The sequence below is a fragment of the Haliotis asinina genome, chromosome 6 (genome assembly GCF_037392515.1).
Source record: "Haliotis asinina isolate JCU_RB_2024 chromosome 6, JCU_Hal_asi_v2, whole genome shotgun sequence".
NCBI lineage: Eukaryota > Metazoa > Mollusca > Gastropoda > Lepetellida > Haliotidae > Haliotis > Haliotis asinina.
In genome coordinates this window covers 71,506,253-71,530,531 of record NC_090285.1, presented here as the reverse complement: position 1 = coordinate 71,530,531, position 24,279 = coordinate 71,506,253, and the positions used below count along the sequence as shown (strand labels likewise).

At 42.6% G+C, this 24,279-nt stretch overlaps 1 protein-coding gene across 1 annotated transcript; it reads left to right on the top strand.

The window, feature by feature from the left end:
• The first annotated feature begins 645 nt into the window (after positions 1–645).
• Positions 646–15,377, top strand: LOC137287513 (uncharacterized). Its single transcript, XM_067819851.1, has 5 exons — positions 646–752; positions 9,932–10,015; positions 10,537–10,773; positions 12,641–12,743; positions 13,225–15,377. Exons 1-5 carry the CDS (start codon positions 707–709, stop codon positions 13,535–13,537), a joined length of 783 nt encoding a protein of 260 aa, XP_067675952.1. The 5' UTR covers positions 646–706; the 3' UTR covers positions 13,538–15,377.
• The last annotated feature ends 8,902 nt before the right edge of the window (positions 15,378–24,279 follow it).

The following is a 24,279-nucleotide window of genomic DNA, read 5'->3' as shown; positions in this document are numbered from 1 at the left end:
TTCCCCTGTGACAAATATTAGTGATGAGTGTATCTAACACAAATATGTTGTGCTTGAATGAGTTTCTGGATTGTATAAATTGTAAAAACCTATCGAATTAAGATGACACTACTCTCATTTTAAAAGGTGTGTGTGCGTGTGTGCGTGTGTGCGTGCGTGTGTGCGTGCGTGCGTGCGTGTATGAAGATGATACTTCAAAACAGACCACATGTTTATTTTCGTTTTCCTCTGCTATGTGATCAGTGCCCGGTCTGTTGTCAAGGGATATAACTCTGAATCGTTTTGTGAGTTCGACGGTGTTGGGATGTTGGTGTTTCTCTTTTTGCTCGGTAATAAAATCACCGTGTCGCGAAGCTATACAGATATACATGTTGCCCTCTACCATGTCACGTGGTTACACATGTCAACATGTTGCCCTTTACCGTGTCATGTGGCTGTATTTTACTCATTCAAAGTACCCATGGATTCACTTAACAAGTGAACGGACGTAATGCCTGGTTTTGCGGTTTCCAATGGGTTTAAAAAAGAACGATATATCTTGATGACGATTGTGATTTTCCTCTACGCTCTGATAAAGTTGTTGACATTGCGGAAGGTAATAAACTATAAACATCATGCAGACCTTTGAGAAATATCAATATCCTTGTTGGGGTTTGGTATGAAAGTGAATGAAGCTTTCCTTTCTACTTAAGCGGCTACTGCTGACATGTCAGGGCTCCTGCTCCTTTGGGGACTCCCCCTCCTGGCTCCAGGTACAGTTATCTATATGTCCTGAATGTGGTGTCCTCCTGGCACCAGATACAGTCATCTATATGTCCTGAATGTGGTCTCCTCCTGGCTCCAGGTACAGTTATCTATATGTCATGAGTGTGGTGTCCTCCTGGCACCAGGTACAGTTATCTATATGTCCTAAATGTGGTCTCCTCCTGGCACCAGGTACAGTTATCTATATGTCATGAGTGTGGTCTCCTCCTGGCTCCAGGTACAGTTATCTATATGTCCTGAATGTGGTCTCCTCCTGGCACCAGGTACAATTATCTATATGTCATGAATGTGGTGTCCTCCTCCTGGCTCCAGGTACAGTTATCTATATGTCCTGAATGTGGTGTCCTCCTCCTGGCACCAGGTACAATTATCTATATGTCCTAAATGTGGTCTCCTCCTGGCTCCAGGTACAGTTATCTATATGTCATGAGTGTGGTCTCCTCCTGGCTCCAGGTACAGTTATCTATATGTCCTGAATGTGGTCTCCTCCTGGCACCAGGTACAATTATCTATATGTCATGAATGTGGTGTCCTCCTCCTGGCTCCAGGTACAGTTATCTATATGTCCTGAATGTGGTGTCCTCCTCCTGGCAACAGGTACAGTTATCTATATGTCCTGAATGTGGTCTCCTCCTCCTGGCACCAGGTACAGTTATCTATATGTCCTGAATGTGGTCTTCTCCTGGCTCCAGGTACAGTTATCTATATGTCCTGAATGTGGTGTCCTCCTCCTGGCACCAGGTACAGTTATCTATATGTCCTAAATGTGGTCTCCTCCTGGCACCAGGTACAGTTATCTATATGTCATGAGTGTGGTCTCCTCCTGGCTCCAGGTACAGTTATCTATATGTCCTGAATGTGGTCTCCTCCTGGCACCAGGTACAATTATCTATATGTCATGAATGTGGTGTCCTCCTCCTGGCTCCAGGTACAGTTATCTATATGTCCTGAATGTGGTGTCCTCCTCCTGGCAACAGGTACAGTTATCTATATGTCCTGAATGTGGTCTCCTCCTCCTGGCACCAGGAAACAGTTATCTATATGTCCTGAATGTGGTCTTCTCCTGGCTCCAGGTACAGTTATCTATATGTTCTGAATGTGGTGTCCTCCTCCTGGCACCAGGTACAGTTATCTATATGTCCTGAGTGTGGTGTACTCCTGGCTCCAGGTACAGTTATCTATATGTCCTGAATGTGGTGTCCTCCTGGCACCAGGTACAGTTATCTATATGTCCTGAATGTGGTCTCCTCCTGGCTCCAGGTACAGTTATCTATATGTCCTGAATGTGGTGTCCTCCTCCTGGCACCAGGTACAGTTATCTATATGTCCTGAATGTGGTCTCCTCCTGGCTCCAGGTACAGTTATCTATATGTCCTGAATGTGGTGTCCTCCTCATGACCCAGTTATCTATATGTCCTGAATGTGGTCTCCTCCTGGCTCCAGGTAACAGTTATCTATATGTCCTGAATGTGGCGTCCTCCTCCTGGCTCCAGGTACAGTTATCTATATGTCCTGAATGTGGTCTCCTCCTGGCTCCAGGTACAGTTATCTATATGTCCTGAATGTGGTGTCCTCCTCCTGGCAACAGGTACAGTTATCTATATGTCCTGAATGTGGTGTCCTCCTGGCACCAGATACAGTCATCTATATGTCCTGAATGTGGTCTCCTCCTGGCTCCAGGTACAGTTATCTATATGTCATGAGTGTGGTGTCCTCCTGGCACCAGGTAACAGTTATCTATATGTCCTGGATGTGGTCTCCTCCTGGCTCCAGGTACAGTTATCTATATGTCCTGAATGTGGTCTCCTCCTGGCTCCAGGTACAATTATCTATACGTCATGAATGTGGTCTCCTCCTCCTGGCTCCAGGTACAGTTATCTATATGTCCTGAATGTGGTGTCCTCCTCCTGGCAACAGGTACAATTATCTATATGTCATGAGTGTGGTCTCCTCCTGGCTCCAGGTACAGTTATCTATATGTCATGAGTGTGGTCTCCTCCTGGCTCCAGGTACAGTTATCTATATGTCCTGAATGTGGTCTTCTCCTGGCTCCAGGTACAGTTATCTATATGTCCTGAATGTGGTGTCCTCCTCCTGACCCAGTTATCTATATGTCCTGAATGTGGTCTCCTCCTCCTGGCTCCAGGTACAGTTATCTATATGTCCTGAATGTGGTCTTCTCCTGGCTCCAGGTACAGTTATCTATATGTCCTGAATGTGGTGTCCTCCTCCTGGCTCCAGGTACAGTTATCTATATGTCCTGAATGTGGTGTCCTCCTCCTGGCACCGGGTACAGTTATCTATATGTCCTGAATGTGGTCTCCTCCTGGCTCCAGCTACAATTATCTATATGTCATGAATGTGGTCTCCTCCTCCTGGCTCCAGGTACAGTTATCTATATGTCCTGAATGTGGTGTCCTCCTCCTGGCACCGGGTACAGTTATCTATATGTCCTGAATGTGGTCTTCTCCTGGCTCCAGGTACAGTTATCTATATGTCCTGAATGTGGTGTCCTCCTCCTGACCCAGTTATCTATATGTCCTGAATGTGGTCTCCTCCTCCTGGCTCCAGGTACAGTTATCTATATGTCCTGAATGTGGTCTCCTCCTGGCTCCAGGTAACAGTTATCTATATGTCCTGAGTGTGGTGTCCTCCTGGTACAGTTATGTATATGTCATGAGTGTGGTCTCCTCCTGGCTCCAGGTACAGTTATCTATATGTCCTGGATGTGGTCTCCTCCTGGCTCCAGGTAACAGTTATCTATATGTCCTGAATGTGGTCTCCTCCTGGCTCCAGGTAACAGTTATCTATATGTCCTGAATGTGGTCTCCTCCTGGTACAGTTATCTATATGTCATGAGTGTGGTGTCCTCCTGGCACCAGGTAACAGTTATCTATATGTCCTGGATGTGGTCTTCTCCTGGCTCCAGGTACAGTTATCTATATGTCCTGAATGTGGTCTCCTCCTGGCTCCAGGTACAATTATCTATATGTCATGAATGTGGTGTCCTCCTCCTGGCAACAGGTACAGTTATCTATATGTCCTGAATGTGGTGTCCTCCTCCTGGCACCAGGTACAGTTATCTATATGTCCTGAATGTGGTGTCCTCCTCCTGGCACCAGGTACAGTTATCTATATGTCCTGAATGTGGTCTTCTCCTGGCTCCAGGTACAGTTATCTATATGTCCTGAATGTGGTGTCCTCCTGGCACCAGATACAGTCATCTATATGTCCTGAATGTGGTCTCCTCCTGGCTCCAGGTACAGTTATCTATATGTCCTGGATGTGGTCTTCTCCTGGCCCCAGGTACAGTTATCTATATGTCATGAGTGTGGTGTCCTCCTGGCACCAGGTAACAGTTATCTATATGTCCTGGATGTGGTCTCCTCCTGGCTCCAGGTACAGTTATCTATATGTCCTGAATGTGGTCTCCTCCTGGCTCCAGGTACAATTATCTATATGTCATGAATGTGGTCTCCTCCTCCTGGCTCCAGGTACAGTTATCTATATGTCCTGAATGTGGTGTCCTCCTCCTGGCACCAGGTACAATTATCTATATGTCATGAGTGTGGTCTCCTCCTGGCTCCAGGTACAGTTATCTATATATCATGAGTGTGGTCTCCTCCTGGCTCCAGGTACAGTTATCTATATGTCCTGAATGTGGTCTTCTCCTGGCTCCAGGTACAGTTATCTATATGTCCTGAATGTGGTGTCCTCCTCCTGACCCAGTTATCTATATGTCCTGAATGTGGTCTCCTCCTCCTGGCTCCAGGTACAGTTATCTATATGTCCTGAATGTGGTCTTCTCCTGGCTCCAGGTACAGTTATCTATATGTCCTGAATGTGGTGTCCTCCTCCTGGCTCCAGGTACAGTTATCTATATGTCCTGAATGTGGTGTCCTCCTCCTGGCACCGGGTACAGTTATCTATATGTCCTGAATGTGGTCTCCTCCTGGCTCCAGGTACAATTATCTATATGTCCTGAATGTGGTGTCCTCCTCCTGGCTCCAGGTACAGTTATCTATATGTCCTGAATGTGGTCTCCTCCTCCTGGCACCGGGTAGAGTTATCTATATGTCCTGAACGTGGTCTTCTCCTGGCTCCAGGTACAGTTATCTATATGTCCTGAATGTGGTGTCCTCCTCCTGACCCAGTTATCTATATTTCCTGAATGTGGTCTCCTCCTCCTGGCTCCAGGTACAGTTATCTATATGTCCTGAATGTGGTCTCCTCCTGGTTCCAGGTACAGTTATCTATATGTCCTGAATGTGGTCTCCTCCTGGTACAGTTATCTATATGTCATGAGTGTGGTCTCCTCCTGGCTCCAGGTACAGTCATCTATATGTCCTGGATGTGGTCTCCTCCTGGCTCCAGGTAACAGTTATCTATATGTCCTGAATGTGGTCTCCTCCTGGCTCCAGGTAGCAGTTATCTATATGTCCTGAATGTGGTCTCCTCCTGGTACAGTTATCTATATGTCATGAGTGTGGTGTCCTCCTGGCACCAGGTAACAGTTATCTATATGTCCTGGATGTGGTCTCCTCCTGGCTCCAGGTACAGTTATCTATATGTCCTGAATGTGGTCTCCTCCTGGCTCCAGGTACAATTATCTATATGTCATGAATGTGGTGTCCTCCTCCTGGCTCCAGGTACAGTTATCTATATGTCCTGAATGTGGTGTCCTCCTCCTGGCACCGGGTACAGTTATCTATATGTCCTGAATGTGGTCTTCTCCTGGCTCCAGGTACAGTTATCTATATGTCCTGAATGTGGTGTCCTCCTCCTGACCCAGTTATCTATATGTCCTGAATGTGGTCTCCTCCTCCTGGCTCCAGGTACAGTTATCTATATGTCCTGAATGTGGTCTCCTCCTGGCTCCAGGTAACAGTTATCTATATGTCCTGAATGTGGTCTCCTCCTGGTACAGTTATCTATATGTCATGAGTGTGGTCTCCTCCTGGCTCCAGGTACAGTTATCTATATGTCATGAGTGTGGTGTCCTCCTGGCACCAGGTACAGTTATCTATATGTCCTGAATGTGGTCTCCTCCTGGCACCAGGTAACAGTTATCTATATGTCCTAAATGTGGTCTCCTCCTGGCTCCAGGTACAGTTTTCTATATCTCCTGAATGTGGTCTCCTCCTCCTGGCACCAGGTACAATTATCTATATGTCATGAATGTAGTGTCCTCCTCCTGGCTCCAGGTACAGTTATCTATATGTCCCGAATGTGGTGTCCTCCTGGCACCAGGTACAGTTATCTATATGTCCTGAATGTGGTCTCCTCCTGGCTCCAGGTAACAGTTATCTATATGTCCTGAATGTGGTCTCCTCCTGGCTCCAGGTACAGTTATCTATATGTCCTGAATGTGGTCTTCTCCTGGCTCCAGGTACAGTTATCTATATCTCCTGAATGTGGTGTCCTCCTGGCACCAGGTACAGTTATCTATATGTCCTGAATGTGGTCTCCTCCTCCTGGCTCCAGGTACAGTTATCTATATGTCCTGAATGTGGTCTTCTCCTGGCTCCAGGTACAGTTATCTATATCTCCTGAATGTGGTGTCCTCCTGGCTCCAGGTACAGTTATCTATATGTCCTGAATGTGGTCTTCTCCTGGCTCCAGGTACAGTTATCTATATCTCCTGAATGTGGTGTCCTCCTGGCACCGGGTACAGTTATCTATATGTCCTGAATGTGGTCTCCTCCTGGCTCCAGGTACAATTATCTATATGTCATGAATGTGGTGTCCTCCTCCTGGCTCCAGGTACAGTTATCTATATGTCCTGAATGTGGTCTCCTCCTCCTGGCACCGGGTACAGTTATCTATATGTCCTGAACGTGGTCTTCTCCTGGCTCCAGGTACAGTTATCTATATGTCCTGAATGTGGTGTCCTCCTCCTGACCCAGTTATCTATATGTCCTGAATGTGGTCTCCTCCTCCTGGCTCCAGGTACAGTTATCTATATGTCCTGAATGTGGTCTCCTCCTGGCTCCAGGTAACAGTTATCTATATGTCCTGAATGTGGTCTCCTCCTGGTACAGTTATCTATATGTCATGAGTGTGGTCTCCTCCTGGCTCCAGGTACAGTTATCTATATGTCCTGGATGTGGTCTCCTCCTGGCTCCAGGTAACAGTTATCTATATGTCCTGAATGTGGTCTCCTCCTGGCTCCAGGTAGCAGTTATCTATATGTCCTGAATGTGGTCTCCTCCTGGTACAGTTATCTATATGTCATGAGTGTGGTGTCCTCCTGGCACCAGGTAACAGTTATCTATATGTCCTGGATGTGGTCTCCTCCTGGCTCCAGGTACAGTTATCTATATGTCCTGAATGTGGTCTCCTCCTGGCTCCAGGTACAATTATCTATATGTCCTGAATGTGGTGTCCTCCTCCTGGCTCCAGGTACAGTTATCTATATGTCCTGAATGTGGTGTCCTCCTCCTGGCACCGGGTACAGTTATCTATATGTCCTGAATGTGGTCTTCTCCTGGCTCCAGGTACAGTTATCTATATGTCCTGAATGTGGTGTCCTCCTCCTGACCCAGTTATCTATATGTCCTGAATGTGGTCTCCTCCTCCTGGCTCCAGGTACAGTTATCTATATGTCCTGAATGTGGTCTCCTCCTGGCTCCAGGTAACAGTTATCTATATGTCCTGAATGTGGTCTCCTCCTGGTACAGTTATCTATATGTCATGAGTGTGGTCTCCTCCTGGCTCCAGGTACAGTTATCTATATGTCATGAGTGTGGTGTCCTCCTGGCACCAGGTACAGTTATCTATATGTCCTGAATGTGGTCTCCTCCTGGCACCAGGTAACAGTTATCTATATGTCCTAAATGTGGTCTCCTCCTGGCTCCAGGTACAGTTTTCTATATCTCCTGAATGTGGTCTCCTCCTCCTGGCACCAGGTACAATTATCTATATGTCATGAATGTAGTGTCCTCCTCCTGGCTCCAGGTACAGTTATCTATATGTCCTGAATGTGGTGTCCTCCTGGCACCAGGTACAGTTATCTATATGTCCTGAATGTGGTCTCCTCCTGGCTCCAGGTAACAGTTATCTATATGTCCTGAATGTGGTCTCCTCCTGGCTCCAGGTACAGTTATCTATATGTCCTGAATGTGGTCTTCTCCTGGCTCCAGGTACAGTTATCTATATCTCCTGAATGTGGTGTCCTCCTGGCACCAGGTACAGTTATCTATATGTCCTGAATGTGGTCTCCTCCTCCTGGCTCCAGGTACAGTTATCTATATGTCCTGAATGTGGTCTCCTCCTGGCTCCAGGTACAGTTATCTATATGTCCTGAATGTGGTGTCCTCCTCCTGGCACCAGGTACAGTTATCTATATGTCCTGAATGTGGTCTTCTCCTGGCACCAGGTAACAGTTATCTATATGTCCTGAATGTGGTCTCCTCCTGGTACAGTTATCTATATGTCATGAGTGTGGTCTCCTCCTGGCTCCAGGTACAGTTATCTATATGTCCTGAATGTGGTGTCCTCCTGGCACCAGGTACCAGTTATCTATATGTCCTGAATGTGGTGTCCTCCTCCTGGCTCCAGGTACAGTTATCTATATGTCCTGAATGTGGTGTCCTCCTCCTGACCCAGTTATCTATATGTCCTGAATGTGGTGTCCTCCTGGCACCAGGTACAGTTATCTATATGTCCTGAATGTGGTGTCCTCCTCCTGACCCAGTTATCTATATGTCCTGAATGTGGTCTCCTCCTGGCTCCAGGTACAGTTATCTATATGTCCTGAATGTGGTCTCCTCAGGGCTCAACACACACATCAACGAACGTTCGAGCAAGTAGTGAGTGAGTGAGTGAGGGAGTTTCGTTTTACGCCGCTTTTAGCAATATTCCAGCGATATCACGGCGGGGCACACCAAAAAATGGGACTCACACATTGTACCCATGTGGGGAATCGAACCCGGGTCGTCGGCGTGACGAGCGAACGCTTTAACCACTAGGCTACCCCATCGCCCCTCGAGCAAGTAGTTGAGTCTTTTATTATAAGTCATCGAGGACGTTTCGAAAGGTGCATTTGTCGCAGTCTACCGAAATATTACCGCTGTGCGTGATAACACATGACGTGCAGCTTCAGGTGGTTACATCTGACTGTAAAGGTTAAAAATCATTATTTTTCAATTTTGTGCAAAAATGCTCATTAAGTTCTTTTATTGACAAATTTATGTTTTCATTTATTACCACAAAATAGGTTAAATTCAAAATATTTAATTTCTAAATTCATATTTCCAAATAATAACAGTGATCAAGCCATTGCCTGCATAATCATAACAAAAGCACATGGAATGTTTATAAACAGTAGGTAGGGTGACCTAATTTGCATGTCAATCTGCCCCTGGTGGCTACCTGGGTGCATGTCACCTTACAGTTAACAAGGTCACACCATTTTGAAAAGGTTACCAAGTCCATGTGGCTACACAAGATGTGAGTAAAATTTTGTCATATGTCCTATTTAATTGCTTTCGAGAATGTTTAATGTAATGAATACTTGCCATAATTGTCTTAGAAATGTTTCTGGTGTGAAATACGTAATTTGAAGGAAAATTTACGGCAAATTTGTATGTTTTTGTTATTTTTATTATTTTCACGACTAAGCCTAAATAAAATGTGTAAAATGGTTTTGAAATGTTGTTTAAAGCCTTAAATAAGTAAAATTATGTTAAATAAGGTTTGTTAAGATTTGCATATGGATTTTGATATTTTTGATATGATCTGTAGTACAGAGGTTCTTTGTTTGTTTTTATTGTAGTTTTTTTAACCTCGCCACACCTCGGCATGATTGTTCAACACCATACTGTTATTGTATAACGACTATGGATAACGATGAAACGAACATTATTAAAACCTGTGGCGCGAGTTTCAAGTCTTGTATTCTTGCTGCTACACTGACAGTGTGTGTGAGGCCAACTGCTTGTCGTGACAAATCTGAAAGTGTGTGGGTGGCAATGTTTGCTGTGACAAATCTGACTCTGTGTGTGGCGAAGTGTCTGTCGTGACAAATCCGACCATGTGTGGAGGTGGCCAAGTGGCAACAGCGGTCCGTCTGTATTCATAGACCTTTCAGAAACTGAAAATTTGAATTATTGACAATTTCAGTGTTATCCAAAGCTAGCAAAGCTGGCTCATTGTCTCATTGCAGCGTCATCTACATCGGCCACTACGCAGACTACCACGGCAGATATCACGCCGACAACCTCTTCTGCTCCCGGAACGCCATCACAGGGTTAGACGCCATGTTTATTCATCAACACACTTCTACAACACATAGTCAGCAGGTTATATTCCGTCACTGAAAGAACATGTCACTGGTCTGCCCTCACAAAAGTCGGTATTTTCAACGCACATCAATCCAATTCCACAGCACAGATCTGGCAATAGAACCTACCCGTAGGGGGTGCTAACTGTAGCCCATGTCCTTGTGTATCTACCTACGGATTCAAACTTGGGAAAGAAATGAGATGAAATAACCTGTTATAATATATTCCACAAACATTATGGATGACAACTGTTTTTATTTCGTGAGTGTGACATTTCGAAACAGATTTTTGTACCAATGTCAAGCAGGATTGGATCCTTGAAGGGAAGGGGATGTTTAAATGCTGAATGCAACAAAGAAAACAACATAATAAACATAACTGGTTTGAAAGTTGCTGATGAAGCTGTTTGTCATCCATGAAGTTTATCCAATATGCTGAACGTCTCAACTTCAAATATGGCACTTAAAGAAAACATGTTTATCGACAGGGTCGCCCACGTCAAGCAGCAATGGAATCAGCGCAACGTCATCTTCGACATCCGAAATCACTCCCGTCACAATAACGTCATATACAACATCTGACACCAGAGCTATCACCACTCCGTCGTCTACGACATTCGACATTAGTGCAGTTACTACACTGTCATCTACGACGCTCATCACCCAGACATCCAACGCGCCCGGTGACCACAGCACGATTGTGTGCACAGTTGAATCATCTGCTGGTATGACAATCTTTACTTTGTTGTGCAACTTCTGAGAGTAAAAATGATATATTTCTGCATATAATGAGAAGTACAACATAGAGTATGACAGCATCTATCATACTGTCACTTTTATGGGGCTTCGTGTCATATCTTCAATCACTGAATCTGAAAAATTAACTGCATATAAAATCAGCACGAATACATCCAGTAAAGAAACAAATGACATATTTATTAATCTATACAGTAAAATACTACAAGGGACCACTGAAATTAGTTCGTTATATTCGTAGTTGGCTATTCACGAAAATCCATTGAAAGAACAGTAAAACACACTATACAGTACAGCACATTCCTACTCAGTTTATTCATGCATTCATTCATTCATATTACGTTCTTTTCAATACAAAGTCAGTAATCTTACAAAGGTCACTCGTCACTACGCACTCGTCATTGAATAGATCGTATTTGAAAAGTCTCACGAGTATCAAAAACTTCTGTCCACATTTCCGATGTGTGTGGGAGGCATATACACATGCCTTTCGATGAACTTGTTGTTTTTCATTAACTCGCCAAAGACCGAGTTGCTGTGCCTGAAGTATACAAAACTAGGTCGTCAGCGACGGGTCAACACAAGATTCAAGTATTGTATCTCACAATTGACGTCTAACTTACTGGTCAGATTTCAAAGTGAGCGCCGCTAACTGACACTGATTGAGTTTGCTCAATTGACTATTAACACCATTAATTAGTGTTAACTGCGAGTGCCGAGGATTTCAAAGTGAGCATCGCTAACTGGCATTATCTAGCCTCATGTAAGAATGTCGAGTTTTGATTGGTCCACGTGACCCTGATAAAATACCATGTACATCCATCACGATCCGCCAGTGGGAGTATAAACGTCGTGTACTCCCGCTACGAAAGTTATATCACCCCGCTCGGTTACGACGCGAAGTGAGAAAAGCGTGCATCGACAAGCCTTTGGTAACGTGCGGTGCATTGAGGTCAAACGATCAGCTGGTGTCACCATGGCAGCAATGAAACGTTTTGCCACATCAGAAGAAGAAACTGAAGCAGAACGTTCTAACTTTGTTCCAAGGAACACCAAAAAGGCCAATGAAACCGCGGCGAAATTATTACGAAATTATTCTAAAAAACTGAACACTCCCTTCGAGTGAACTTTGACTCGTGACCGTGACCCGTAATCCGTGTGAACAGTGGCATGTCACGTATATAAACACAAGTCGATTCGATGCGTGTTGTTTTCTTTTGATTTAGTGAAAACATTCAGCTAGATAAATGCGTTTTCACATCGTGTCGAGGGAAATACGGGGTTTTATTAGTCCCTCGTAAGGTTGTATTCCCCTCGGATCCGGCTCGGGGAATACAACCTCACTCGGGACGCAAGTCCGTATTTCCCTCGACACTGATTGAGTTCGCTCAGTTCGTTATTCACACCGTTAGTTACAAAATGTATCCACGGATGATGTCGCTGTTGCTTATGACACTATCATTAGATTCACAATTCACTTTTTCCACATTTTCAGCCAAATAAGGCCCCTTATCTCATCTTCATGTGACGTACTTTAATTCCTTTGGTTAATGACGTTTTATCTTTGGATTGTGACAACTGGAAAACATTACCAGCTATCACCCTCTGCTATATAGCTAGTTGTTGTCCTGTCCTACAATGACAATGTGTCTCTACAGTGTTAATATACAAAAATACTGGTGAATTATTCTCGGTTTTAACGACATCGCTTAAATAAGCCGGTGTAACGTTCTCTAAAACTACAATAAATATAGAAACTCAGTAACATGAAATATTGTTTGAGATACAACTTCCTGTAATGTGGTGAAATGGTACTTATTGTTCTTTATGTTTCAGGTGATGGGGGGTGGATATCAGTAGCTGGAGTCGTCGGCAGTGTAGTCGTGGCAGTTGTTCTTACTGCCTTGGTCTCGTCCGCTGTCACCTATTACATCATCAGGTCTCACATTATTTGCGTGTCTGTGCGCGTGCGCGTGCGCGTGCGCGTGCGTGTGTGTGTGTGTGTGCATTGTATGAGAATAATCCATCTGTATGAGTATAATCCATTTGTACACACTCCTATGCCATTTTCACTTTGATGCAGCAGTAGGCAACTTTCACTCATTAACGATACATACAATAAATAGTACACCATTTAACAGTAGTAACTTCCTAACAGATAAGCCTCCGAGACTCAACATGTATGTGACCGCAGCTAGTGACTGGTGTGTGTGTGTATACAACAGTCCGAAACGTCGCATCAACTGCATGAAAGATGATGTCTATCCATAGTCTTCATCCTCGTCCTAATGTAGAGTCTGACAGTCTTAAGAAAGGACGATTGATTGTTACTGACCACCTGTGTGATTGCTGTGTATGGCTGTGATTACTGAGGTGAGGCGACCCAAGACCATCTGAATGTTACTGTGATTATATTCCAGAAGGAAATATCCAGGGAAGTCGAGTGACGAACGGACGTCAGCAACTACCGTGGGAAATACCAGCAACAGTCTGCCGGAAGAAAGACACGATGACGTCACTGCCAAGCCGCATGGTCCGGATATAGACACTGTGTACACGGGTACAGATATTACTGTAGAGAGAGATCGAGTCAACGATCCTGAAACCAGGAAGACAGAGCTAGATGATATCTCAGTCATAGACCTGGATCATTCGGAAAGGCTAGTGTTTGCATACAACCCCCTAACCATGGTAGAAGAAAATGTGGATGATTCTTCACACTCCGAGCTCTGATCATTTTCTTCCCACTGAGGTTACTCAAGTCATATCTTCCCACGTACCCTCTGTTCTAATACGACCATATTTCCCAGTTCTTTTAAAATCCTCTGGCGGCAAAAAACCGCAACACAAATTATCTCCCTTCGTTCTGTTCAATCAGAACACGTGTTATATCGACTTAGATCCGAAGGACAGATTCGGTGTTTCATGTTTTACTGAAAATCAGAAACTAGCAACAGAAAGTGTGTCCACAAATATCCCTCCTCTGTCGATGACTGATGTTGATGTGACACACAAGATATTTAATATGGCTAGTTTGTCGACCCTTGTCAACAAGGGCAATGGAGACACCATTGATTTACCATTACATGACTGAGTTCTGTCTAGACGAGACGCTTGCGCATCGCGCAAGGGAATAGGGGTTTAGGGGTGGGAAAATATGACTTGAGTAAACACTGTGGGGAGAGAATGACCTGTGACACACAGTCCTCAACGCACCCATCGCCACCTCAAACTACGATATGACTTGTGCATTGGAACTGTGCGTTGTACTGATACCACACGGGAAACTTCACAGTTTATTGCTGAAGGTTATCGTTTCCTTTATCGTTTCCAGCAAGTGTACGAATTTTCATTTGATATGTAAAATATTATTTTCATGTTATTTCTCGCTTGTAATCATGTATATCTCTGTTAGAAGTTAGACTTCGCTATACCATGTTCTCCGGGAGCTTGCGGATTGAATTTTTCCGCAATTGTTGTGAGAGCCTTTCCTGGTGGCCGATTTGGCTAGGTTTTTCTATGATTCATTGATAAACATTATAACGGCTCAACCAACTGATGTAATGACCACAAATATGATATTTACATTTTTTGGTAATGTTTCATACGTTGTTATCAGTTACTCCTAATTCGTTTTCCTTTTATCAACTTAATGTTCATCAACATGAACGATGTTGTTATGCATACACAACTACTTTATTGCCTTGGGTACGGCGTTTCGGTGCAGACTGCTTGATAAAGGTGTTATAATCTAAACCAAAACGTCGCATTCATTGCTATAAAGGATTTGTCTATACATACAAATATCGTCCCTTTTTTTCACACCAGCTTTTTAAATGCCACTCAATGAAGATACTTTGTAATGCTGTGTGAGATTTAAAGACAGTACATAGGCGAGCTTATCATGTGATAATAGCCTGAAATAAGGTGAGTCTCCTTTGGCATAACGACCAATGCACTTGCTTGAGTTATTATTGGTGTTTTATAAATTTATGAGACACTTGGTGATAACTTCCTCTTGCTGTTGCGGGTGTTAGTCCAACTTTGCAAACATGGGCTTTGTCGTTTACTGGTTTAGTGTTCACCCTTTTTCTCCTTACTTTCGGAGTTGTCATGACTACATTGATATGGTTCATGTTGCTTAATAATTAGTGATTTAAGGTAAGGATGTAGATTTTTATGGATATCAACTTCTTTATATGAGAACACAACGTTTCGGAGTTAATGCTTACACCTTCATCAGGTAAGTATTAACTCCGAAACGTTGTGCTCTCATATAAAGAAGTTGATATCCATAAAAATCTACATCCTTGTGTATTTCACTTGATTTAAGGTATTAATATAAGGAATTTCACGACATCATTACATGTGATTTGATCATTTTAACTGCAGTAACGGTTTATGAAGGTTCGTATATTTTTAAGGCAGTCCATTACTACGACGCCTTGAATAAGAATAAAATTAATATTGCCTTTTTATTCAAGGCTTGCTTGCTTTGTGTGTTGTAGAGCGTTAACAATAAGAAATGTGCCTTAACTTGTCATTGGCTTTTGAATAAAGACGATCAGTGGTATCGGGTTGTTTTGTCAATGCTTGAAAGTTCTACCTTTGTAGAATTCTCGAGTAGTCCATGAGGACACTCCTTGAAAATCGGTACCATTTGAGGTGACCAAGGTTTGTTGTATTTTAATGGGAGCTCAATGCATCTTGTTTAATAAAAAAATATGATAGCAAGCAGGGTGAAACAGCTTAACCTTTCCCTGGCTACCTGGACATAGGTATCCCCCCCCCCCACCCCCCCGCAAACGGAAAACCTCATCCGCAGCACGATTTTCACACCTCTACAACCGATAGAGTTCCCATACATAGTTCCAAAAATCTAAGAAAGATATAAGCAGATATTGAGTAAACCTATTTTGTAAGGATATTTAGACTTAAGAAATATAATACCATATTTACTCGAATAAGCGCCTAGGTACCTATGTTTCCAACGGAATTCTAGATCCAGTGCTTACTGAGCAACATGAAGTTAAAAACGGATTTGGGATTTGGGATTTGGGATTTGGGAATTGGGATCTGGGATTTGGGAATCGGGATCTGGGATTCGAATCCCGAATCTGAATTTTTTCTTCAAATTCTGGACTCAAATCTCTGTATGTATCTCGGTATGTATGTCTGTATGTATGTATGTATGTATGCATGTCTGTATGTATCTCGGTATGCATGTCTGTATGTATCTCTGTATGTATGTCTGTATGTATCTCGGTATGCATGTCTGTATGTATCCCTGTATGCATGTCTGTATGTATCTCGGTATGTATGTCTGTATGTCTGTCTGTATCTCTGTATGTATGTCTATGTATGTACGTCTGTACGTCTGTCTGTCTGTATGTCTGTATGTATGTCTGTCTATCTGTCTGTCTGTCTGTATGTATGTGTGTATGTATGTATGTATATATGTCTGTATGCATGTCTGTCTGTCTGTATGTCTGTATATATGTATGTCTGTATGTATGCATGTCTGGATATATGTCTGTCTGTCTGTATGTCTGTATGTCTGTATGTATGCATGTCTGTATGTATGTCTGTATGTATGCATGTCTGTATGTATGCATGTCTGTATGTATGTATGTATGTATGTATGTATGTATGTATGTATGTATGTATGTCTGTCTGTCTGTATGTATGTATGCATGCGTGTCTGTATGTCTGTATGTATGTCTGTATGGATCTCTGTATGTATGTCTGTATGTATGCTTGCCTGTATGTATGTCTGTATGTATCTACGTATGTATCTATGCACGTATCTATGTATGTGTCAGTGTATCTATATATCTATGTATCTATGAATATTTTTTTCAGATTCGGGATTCAAATCTTAAAAACCTGAAGACAAAAACCTACGTTTTTTCCATATTTCAGCCTCAAGTCAGACTTTTCTTCATATTCGGGTTTCGGCATTTGAATCACGAATCTGAATATTTTGTTCAGACTCGGAGCTATGACCAACAGTGTCAGTATACATTATCTCCCCGCTTCCAATGTACTAGGTGCTCCTTTGAGCCTGGGTATCTTGAAAACATAAACAAGCAATGTACAGTTTTCCATGTTTGAACCTCATTCAAATCCCGAATCTGAATATTTTTTCCATACTTTGGATTCATTTTTCTCACTGAAGTACAGTGCGTGCGTACGTGCGTGCGTACGTGCGTGCGTGCGTGTGTTAAAATTTTATGCAATATTTCAGCGTTATGGTGACTGCTGACAGGTTATATGTTTATTATAGATTCAGGTAAATTATGAAACTCTCTGAGCAAAGGACACTAAAATAACTAACTAATTTAAAACTACTCTTGAACTCTAAAATATTTAACTATGTATAACAATTGAATATTAAAGCAGGCTATATATTGCCAGCAGATGAAGGTAGATCACCACACTTGGGACCATTGGGGATCAGAGTACTTTTCAAGCATGGACCCTAGCTGGATATAAGCCATCCCTTCAGCTATTAACAATTTAGATAATCTGGCCACAAATTTAAAGAACATATATACCACGATTAAAACTAGCAGTAGGTTTAAATTTACCTTGAATGCTTTGGGACTTACGTGCTCTCTCATGAGGACAATAATTTTACAATACTTCAACAAGTTTTGATGGTACAGCCACTAACTAACTCAGTTACTCATCTAAACTACCACCGCTAAAATATTTATCTTTTTACAAATCGTTTATCAAAATTATCTAGTACTGCTATGTCTTTTAAAGGTCACGTGTAACCAAAAACTCAAACATAATTAAAACACAATTATCACTTGTTCATGACATTGCAGATTGTGAAAAAAACAAACCCAAATAACAAAATTATAAGCGTACAACAGCGAATCAAATGTGCAATATTTTGTAATTGGGTTTACTTCCCTCGAAAGGAAACTACTGTGAGATCGAACCCAGTCAGAGCGGGTGGATGTGTACTCTAGTGTATCTTTTCATTGTCTGGTTCATTTGCCTATGCACTGACGGTTCATTGACACTTTAGAAGGATGGTGAGTTATAAGATAGTGTGATTCTTTATGGGTGACAAATTCTTTTAGTGTATACGATGCGACGTTTCCATGTGGAATCTTGTACCGTTGTTAAACAAGAGTTATGTTAGGACTTGGAAATCATTTGCATCCAAACCAGTTAACAAATACCAAGATGGCGAGCAACTGCGTGGCTGGAAACTGTCGTTCGTCCCGGTCAAAAGCACGACTTGAAACGGACAATCTGAGTTTGCACCGTTTTCCACTTGATCCTGTCATCCGAGAAAAATGGATGCAATTCGTTTGCAAACAACAAACATCATAGCATATCATGTGTACAAGTATCACACCTGCCTGTGTAATTGCTTAATGTGATAGAGACAGACAGAAAGCAGTGTTTCTTGTTTATGGGGTATAGCCTGATGGGGGTTAAGTTCAAATTGCGTGGGGTCAGTGAGTAACGTTCTGGACTGCATATTGTCATTAGCAGACAGACAGGCAAAGACATTGGCGTCAATAAAACAGATATTGAGTTTTGTCTGTGATAGAGACTTCCTATCACTGTCAACACATTTTTCTATATTATGCATTGAAACATTCTAGTATTCACATATGTCATATTTGGGGTTACACTTTCTTATCAAAGAACACATTCTAGTACATGTTTGGTTGAGTTCCATCCGGGAATCGAATCCGCACCTTCAGAGTCAGGCACCTAATCACCAGCACACAAAGTCAGCCGCTTAACCCCAAATATGACCACTTTCTAAAATGGCATTGTGTAATGTACATGTCTAGATTTCAAACTTGACCTGGAACTCAGTGAGCATCTAGATGTCTGTGCCAAAGGAAATGATATTAAATTCATTTCCATTTTTCATCAAGCTTAAAATTCAGACAAACTAAAGCGAACTTTAAAATAACACTACTTCATAGATAAGTTCAAACAAAAGTTAAACCATTGTAAGCTTTGAACTTGTCACTCTAGAACTTTGTCCCTACTGTGACGTCATAATGTAATTGTAATGACGTCATACTGTAACTGCCACAATCTCTCTGAAGCTACATGTTGGAAGTACAGCCATTCTCTTTTCATTTATGACGTAACACCTGTAATGATTTTTTTTACAGTTTGTACGCACCTCGTACCTACCTACCTACCCACCTACATAATACCTACTTGCACATACATACATAATACATACATACATACATACATACATACATACATACATACATACATACATACATACATACATACACACACACACATACATACATACATACATACATACATACATACATACATACATACATACATACATACATACATACATACATACATACATACATATGCCTCTCTTTCTGTCGTTCTTGCCTCACATGGAGTTACAGATGGGATTAAAGATGTCAACTCAGGTCTTCCCATCACCTTTTATCTTTTGGACTATTGCCATGCCATCAAGTATGCATGCATGGTGAGCTTGAGGAATTTCTCCAACAACTGGAATGGTCTTCTGTAGTTCCGTTGCTAGTGTTGCCTTTGTTGTCTTTCGCAGAGCTTCATCTGATGCTGCTAAAGGATGCATCAAAGCTTCTCACAGGTCCAGCTTTCTTGTCTGAGCCATTATAAGCAAATATTTGTGGTTTTCTTCAGCATAACTTCTCATCTGGTTGTTTACACTTTTCTTCTTTATTTGCATATACTTGCGATTCTCAACCTTGCCTGTTAGAGACCTCACAGCATTTGGGCAGCAAGATGTGCTTAGGTGGGGTGAGCCCCACGGCTCACAGCATACACCATGTCTTGTACTGAATGAGTCAACGATCCACTCCGTGTCACAGAACTTGGTGATGGTTCTCCAGTCACACCTGAGCCAAAGAATGTTTTCACAGGTGATGGGATCTTGAACATTTCTTGTATTTTGTGAAGAATAAAAGGCCACATACCTGGTGAATGATACAGTTTCATTGCCCTTCTCAGTTACCCAGCTGCGTTTACCAACAGTGAGTCTGAGTTTTCTGAAGATAGTTTTGTGATCTCCAGCTCTTCTGTCAAGTTTTTATTTTCTCTGAAGAGTTCTTCTCTGCTCAGTTTACCTGGGAAAACTAGTGCTTTTCGTTTGTTGGAGGTGGTGAACTGCAGGACTGAATGTCGATTACCTGATAGGTGTTGTCGATTACCTGATGTGTAGAACAGCTAACTCCGTAACTCAGACATGGAAAAACGTTAACGTTGTTGACGTGAAGGAAGTTCTGCACAACTCTAGCAACGTGTGGTCGGGCATTGTCCTGTTGGAACAATATCCCCTGTCTGTCAGCAGTGGTCCTCGGTACGGTCGGTAGGCCCTGATACCACGGGCACGAAGTCATCTTGTTACCGTCCGTCACTGACTGGGTGACCGAGAGCCGTTGGTGCTGATGACGTCACCGCTGGGAAGCGGTTTCTCATGTGCAATAGCCTCAGGTGGCGATCTTCCTACGTGGTTGTCACCCTTTGCCTGCCTGTCCTGGGTCTGTGTGAGGTCTGGCCAGTCTGTTGATAACGCCGACGAAGGTAACGACAGAACAGTGGAACTTTCTTGCAACGCCACCCGTAGTGGCGCCCACCTGCAGCATTCCGATGGCCCTCTCTAGCTCATCTGGAGTTAACCTTGGGATTGTTAAGTGTTTTTTCGGTTGAAGTGCGATCTGCTCGGCACTGTGGGGTGGATTTGTACCGTACATGCACGTGCCTTGTACCCTTACATGCACAACAAGGCATTTTGTTGTTTATTGCCCAAGAGGTGCGTTTTCAAGCTGTTGTTTGTGGTAATCAAACTCATGTTTGAGGCAGTAACGATGGAACAATTTGCAGTTGATATTGATTTAATATGTTGAAATTATGATACATTTTGCAACAGAGAGTTTCTTTTGCCCGTCAGTATAGAACAAAAATACATTCGTTGTGAAGCAGGTAATTAAAAAGTAAGAAATTACTCTGAATTTTCTAATCGTTTTCTCTTCAAGAATTTATATGGGATAGGGATAAAAACTTCTTTTATCGATGCTTTTCTTACTGATACTGAAATATCCCATTTCTGTATTTACAAATATTGATGACAGTATGGATTACTGGCGTGATATTGCTGGAATATTGCTAAAAGCCGGGTAAAACTGTACTCACTTATATAATACTGAGCTCCACATATACAATATATCTTTAGCATATTATTGTTTTTGCATGTTTACAATCCAGGAGTTAAGTGAACATTTTGTCCCTGTCTCTGAATTAGCAGACTGGCGTCACTCGTGTTTAAAATAGTCACAAACAATTAAACGCGTGGTGAGTGTAAATTGTCCTGCATAGATGTCCCATCATGTCTTATCAGGTACTATGGGTTCGTACCTTTTGTATCAAGGAAACTGAAAATAGGAAAAGAATAAATCACCATAAATGTTAATTCCTGATTTATTACATAGATATCTTTCTTAAGCGCATACATCAGCGTGCTCTGTTTACCCCTGCTGGACACTAATCACAACTCACTGAAGGCAAACAAAGGCATACCACATAAGACTGGTGTCTGGCGGAGTGGCGACTGTAGGGTAGCAAGGTCTGAAGGACACATCTAATCATACCTTGACATGTTTCGAACACGTTGAATACTCATGTATTTGTGGGAGTGTAACGTGGTTTGAACTTCTTATGCCTTGTCCTTTCAGAGATTTCACCTGTCAAGGAATTGAGGATCAAGTAAAAACAGCCGTGCACGTCTAACTGGAAGAGTAAATGGAGACATGCGAAGGCACCGCTTGGATGTTTGTTCTGTTCAGCGTGGCAGGCACAGTACGCCTTGAAGGTAAGACACTGTATGGCCACATCTGAAGGAGGCTACTCTACAGCCGCTACACACGTGGGTGGCAGCTGGACACTTGATACATATGGAGAGGAACACTGTTTATAGTTACACAACTTCTTTATAGCAATGTATGCCATGTGCCGACGGGAGGTTAACACCGATGTGATCTTCATATAACTGATCTTCAACAACCAATGTATGCCGTTGCAAGTCACTAACTGGATCGCATGGTCAGCTTACTATCCGACCTTGTGCTTTTAACTTGCAATATAGTGAGAGGTAATGAACACGGAATTACATTTTTAAAGGTCAACTTTGTTAACATAGGAAAACTACAAAGCACAAGATATGTATGTTTGCGGGTTCAATCACAGTAGAGCAAACACCAGCTTAACACATTTACACTTGACAGACTGAGCAGGCCGTGAGCACCTGCTGTGTGGACCTTGAGCACAAACGCAAGCTTGCAAACGTCTTGATATGGAAGGACACAAGTGTCATATGAAGTGACTCGAAATACCGCTCCAGTGATTCTGCAGTGCCTGTGTGCGCTCATTGCAAAGTGGAATCAGCTGAACGATCTCCCTCAATACCATGAGGACTATGGTCACTAGTGTGGTCACCTACCTTCAGTTGTTGGCGATTTATTGCCTGTTTATATATTGTATCGCCAGCTATAGTTGAAATATTTTAAATTTCATTACTAGTTAGGTTTTATATATGTATATGGCTTTAATATTGCCGATGCGATGAAAACTTTTAACTAAATCACTCATTAAAACGTAGACATCGACACGTTGGGGTCCATCTCGGAAAGAGACGTTAAAGCAAGACTCACCAGAAAGATGATGCTGATCTGGCCTTCGTAAGATCGACGAGTCCGTGTTCCTGCCGCAGACAGACAAACGTCGACGCTCGGCTGCTGATAGGCCCCCAATGGTTCCAATAGTGCCTGTTGATTCTGGAGACATCGCCATGTTAGTCCTGTTAGACCTGTCAGCCACTTTCGACACCATCGACATGAAATTTCCAACGTTTGAAGTATGAATTAGTGGGAAATTGCTTTCTCCTAGCGGTGTGTAACTATAGTCACGTGATTGGCTGTTCCGCCAGGTGGCGCTGATTAAGGGTATATATAGGTTTGGTGAATTTAAATTCGTTCTCTCTCTTGTGCAACAAGACCGTGCATCTTTATAATGGATACAAACGCCAAACTGGACGCCATCTTGAAACAACTAATGCTAATAAAGACGAACTGGAAGAATCCTTTAACTCACAAATTGGTGCCTTGAGACATGAGTTCTGTCAAGCTTCTTCTGATTTGAAGAAACTCAAAGCCGAGAAGGATTATACGTGGTCGAGGGAGGGGAATAAGATACAATATAATTTCAACAGTGAGACATTAGACTTTCTGCATACAGTCCTTTTGGCGGTTCAGAAGCAGCGATATGAAGAGGCTGAAACGGTTCTGACGTCGGCAATAGAAAGTGTACAGAAGAGAAATATGCACATTAAAATTGCGGATTCTAGTGATGGAGGCTGGGAAACGGTGAGAAATTATGTTGCGAATGATCTCGCTGATGATTCTGACGATGACAAAAGCCGGAGTCTCAACCCAGGAACAAGTAGTCAAGATTTGTCAGTTAAGTATTCTCATTGTTTTGATGTTGAGACCAATTTATACAAACTAACTGACAACTGTCATGAGTACGAACAAGGTATAGCAGAAATAATTGTCAAAGGCAGGCACAAACAGAGTTTGAGTTTTTGGCGTCAAATCGATGCGTCACAATTTGTTATTGATTTGATTGCTTTCGGATATAAAATTCCATTTATATCTACACCTCCTTCTATGTTTATACCTAATAACAAGTCAGCTATCAAACACGATGTTTTTGTCACGCAGGCCATTGAAGAGCTGATGATGAAACAGTTGATCGTGACCTGTCATGAACCACCTACTGGGTATATTGTCAACGTAGACTGTACCTAGTTGTGGTCACTGGTCAAGTGAAGAGGCTAAGCTCAGCTCAACTTGGAGAGAACTTAAAGCTGTACAACAGCTGTTTGAAAGTTTCATTTCAAAGTTGACTCATCAACGAGTTAAGTGGTTCACTGACAATCAGAATGTCATTATAACATTATAACAAAGGGGAGTATGAAGCAATATCTACGGTCCATTGCTCTGAGGATTTTCGATTTGTGCCTGAAGTATTGTGTTGAGTTAGAAGTTCAGTGGATTCCCCGTTGTGGTAATCAAATAGCTGATAGTCGGCTGCCTGATTGTGATGACTGGGGTGTTTCTCAGGAGGTTTTTCATAAAGTAGATGCCATTTGGGGACTCCACCATGCGGATAGATTTGCGTCGTACTGCAATAAGAAATTGGAGCGTTTCAATTTTAAGTTCAGCAATCCTGGGAGTCAAGCTGTAGACTGTTTCACTGTCAACTGGAAAGGAACTGTGAGTTGGATCGTCCCGCCTATAGGTTTGATTCCAAGAGTTATCAAGCATTTGAAGGCATGTTGTGCTCTTGCTTGCTCTGTTTATTGACTTTCGTTAATTTTCAGCATGTCTACAGAGACGAGTTGAGTGATCTCCCAGAAA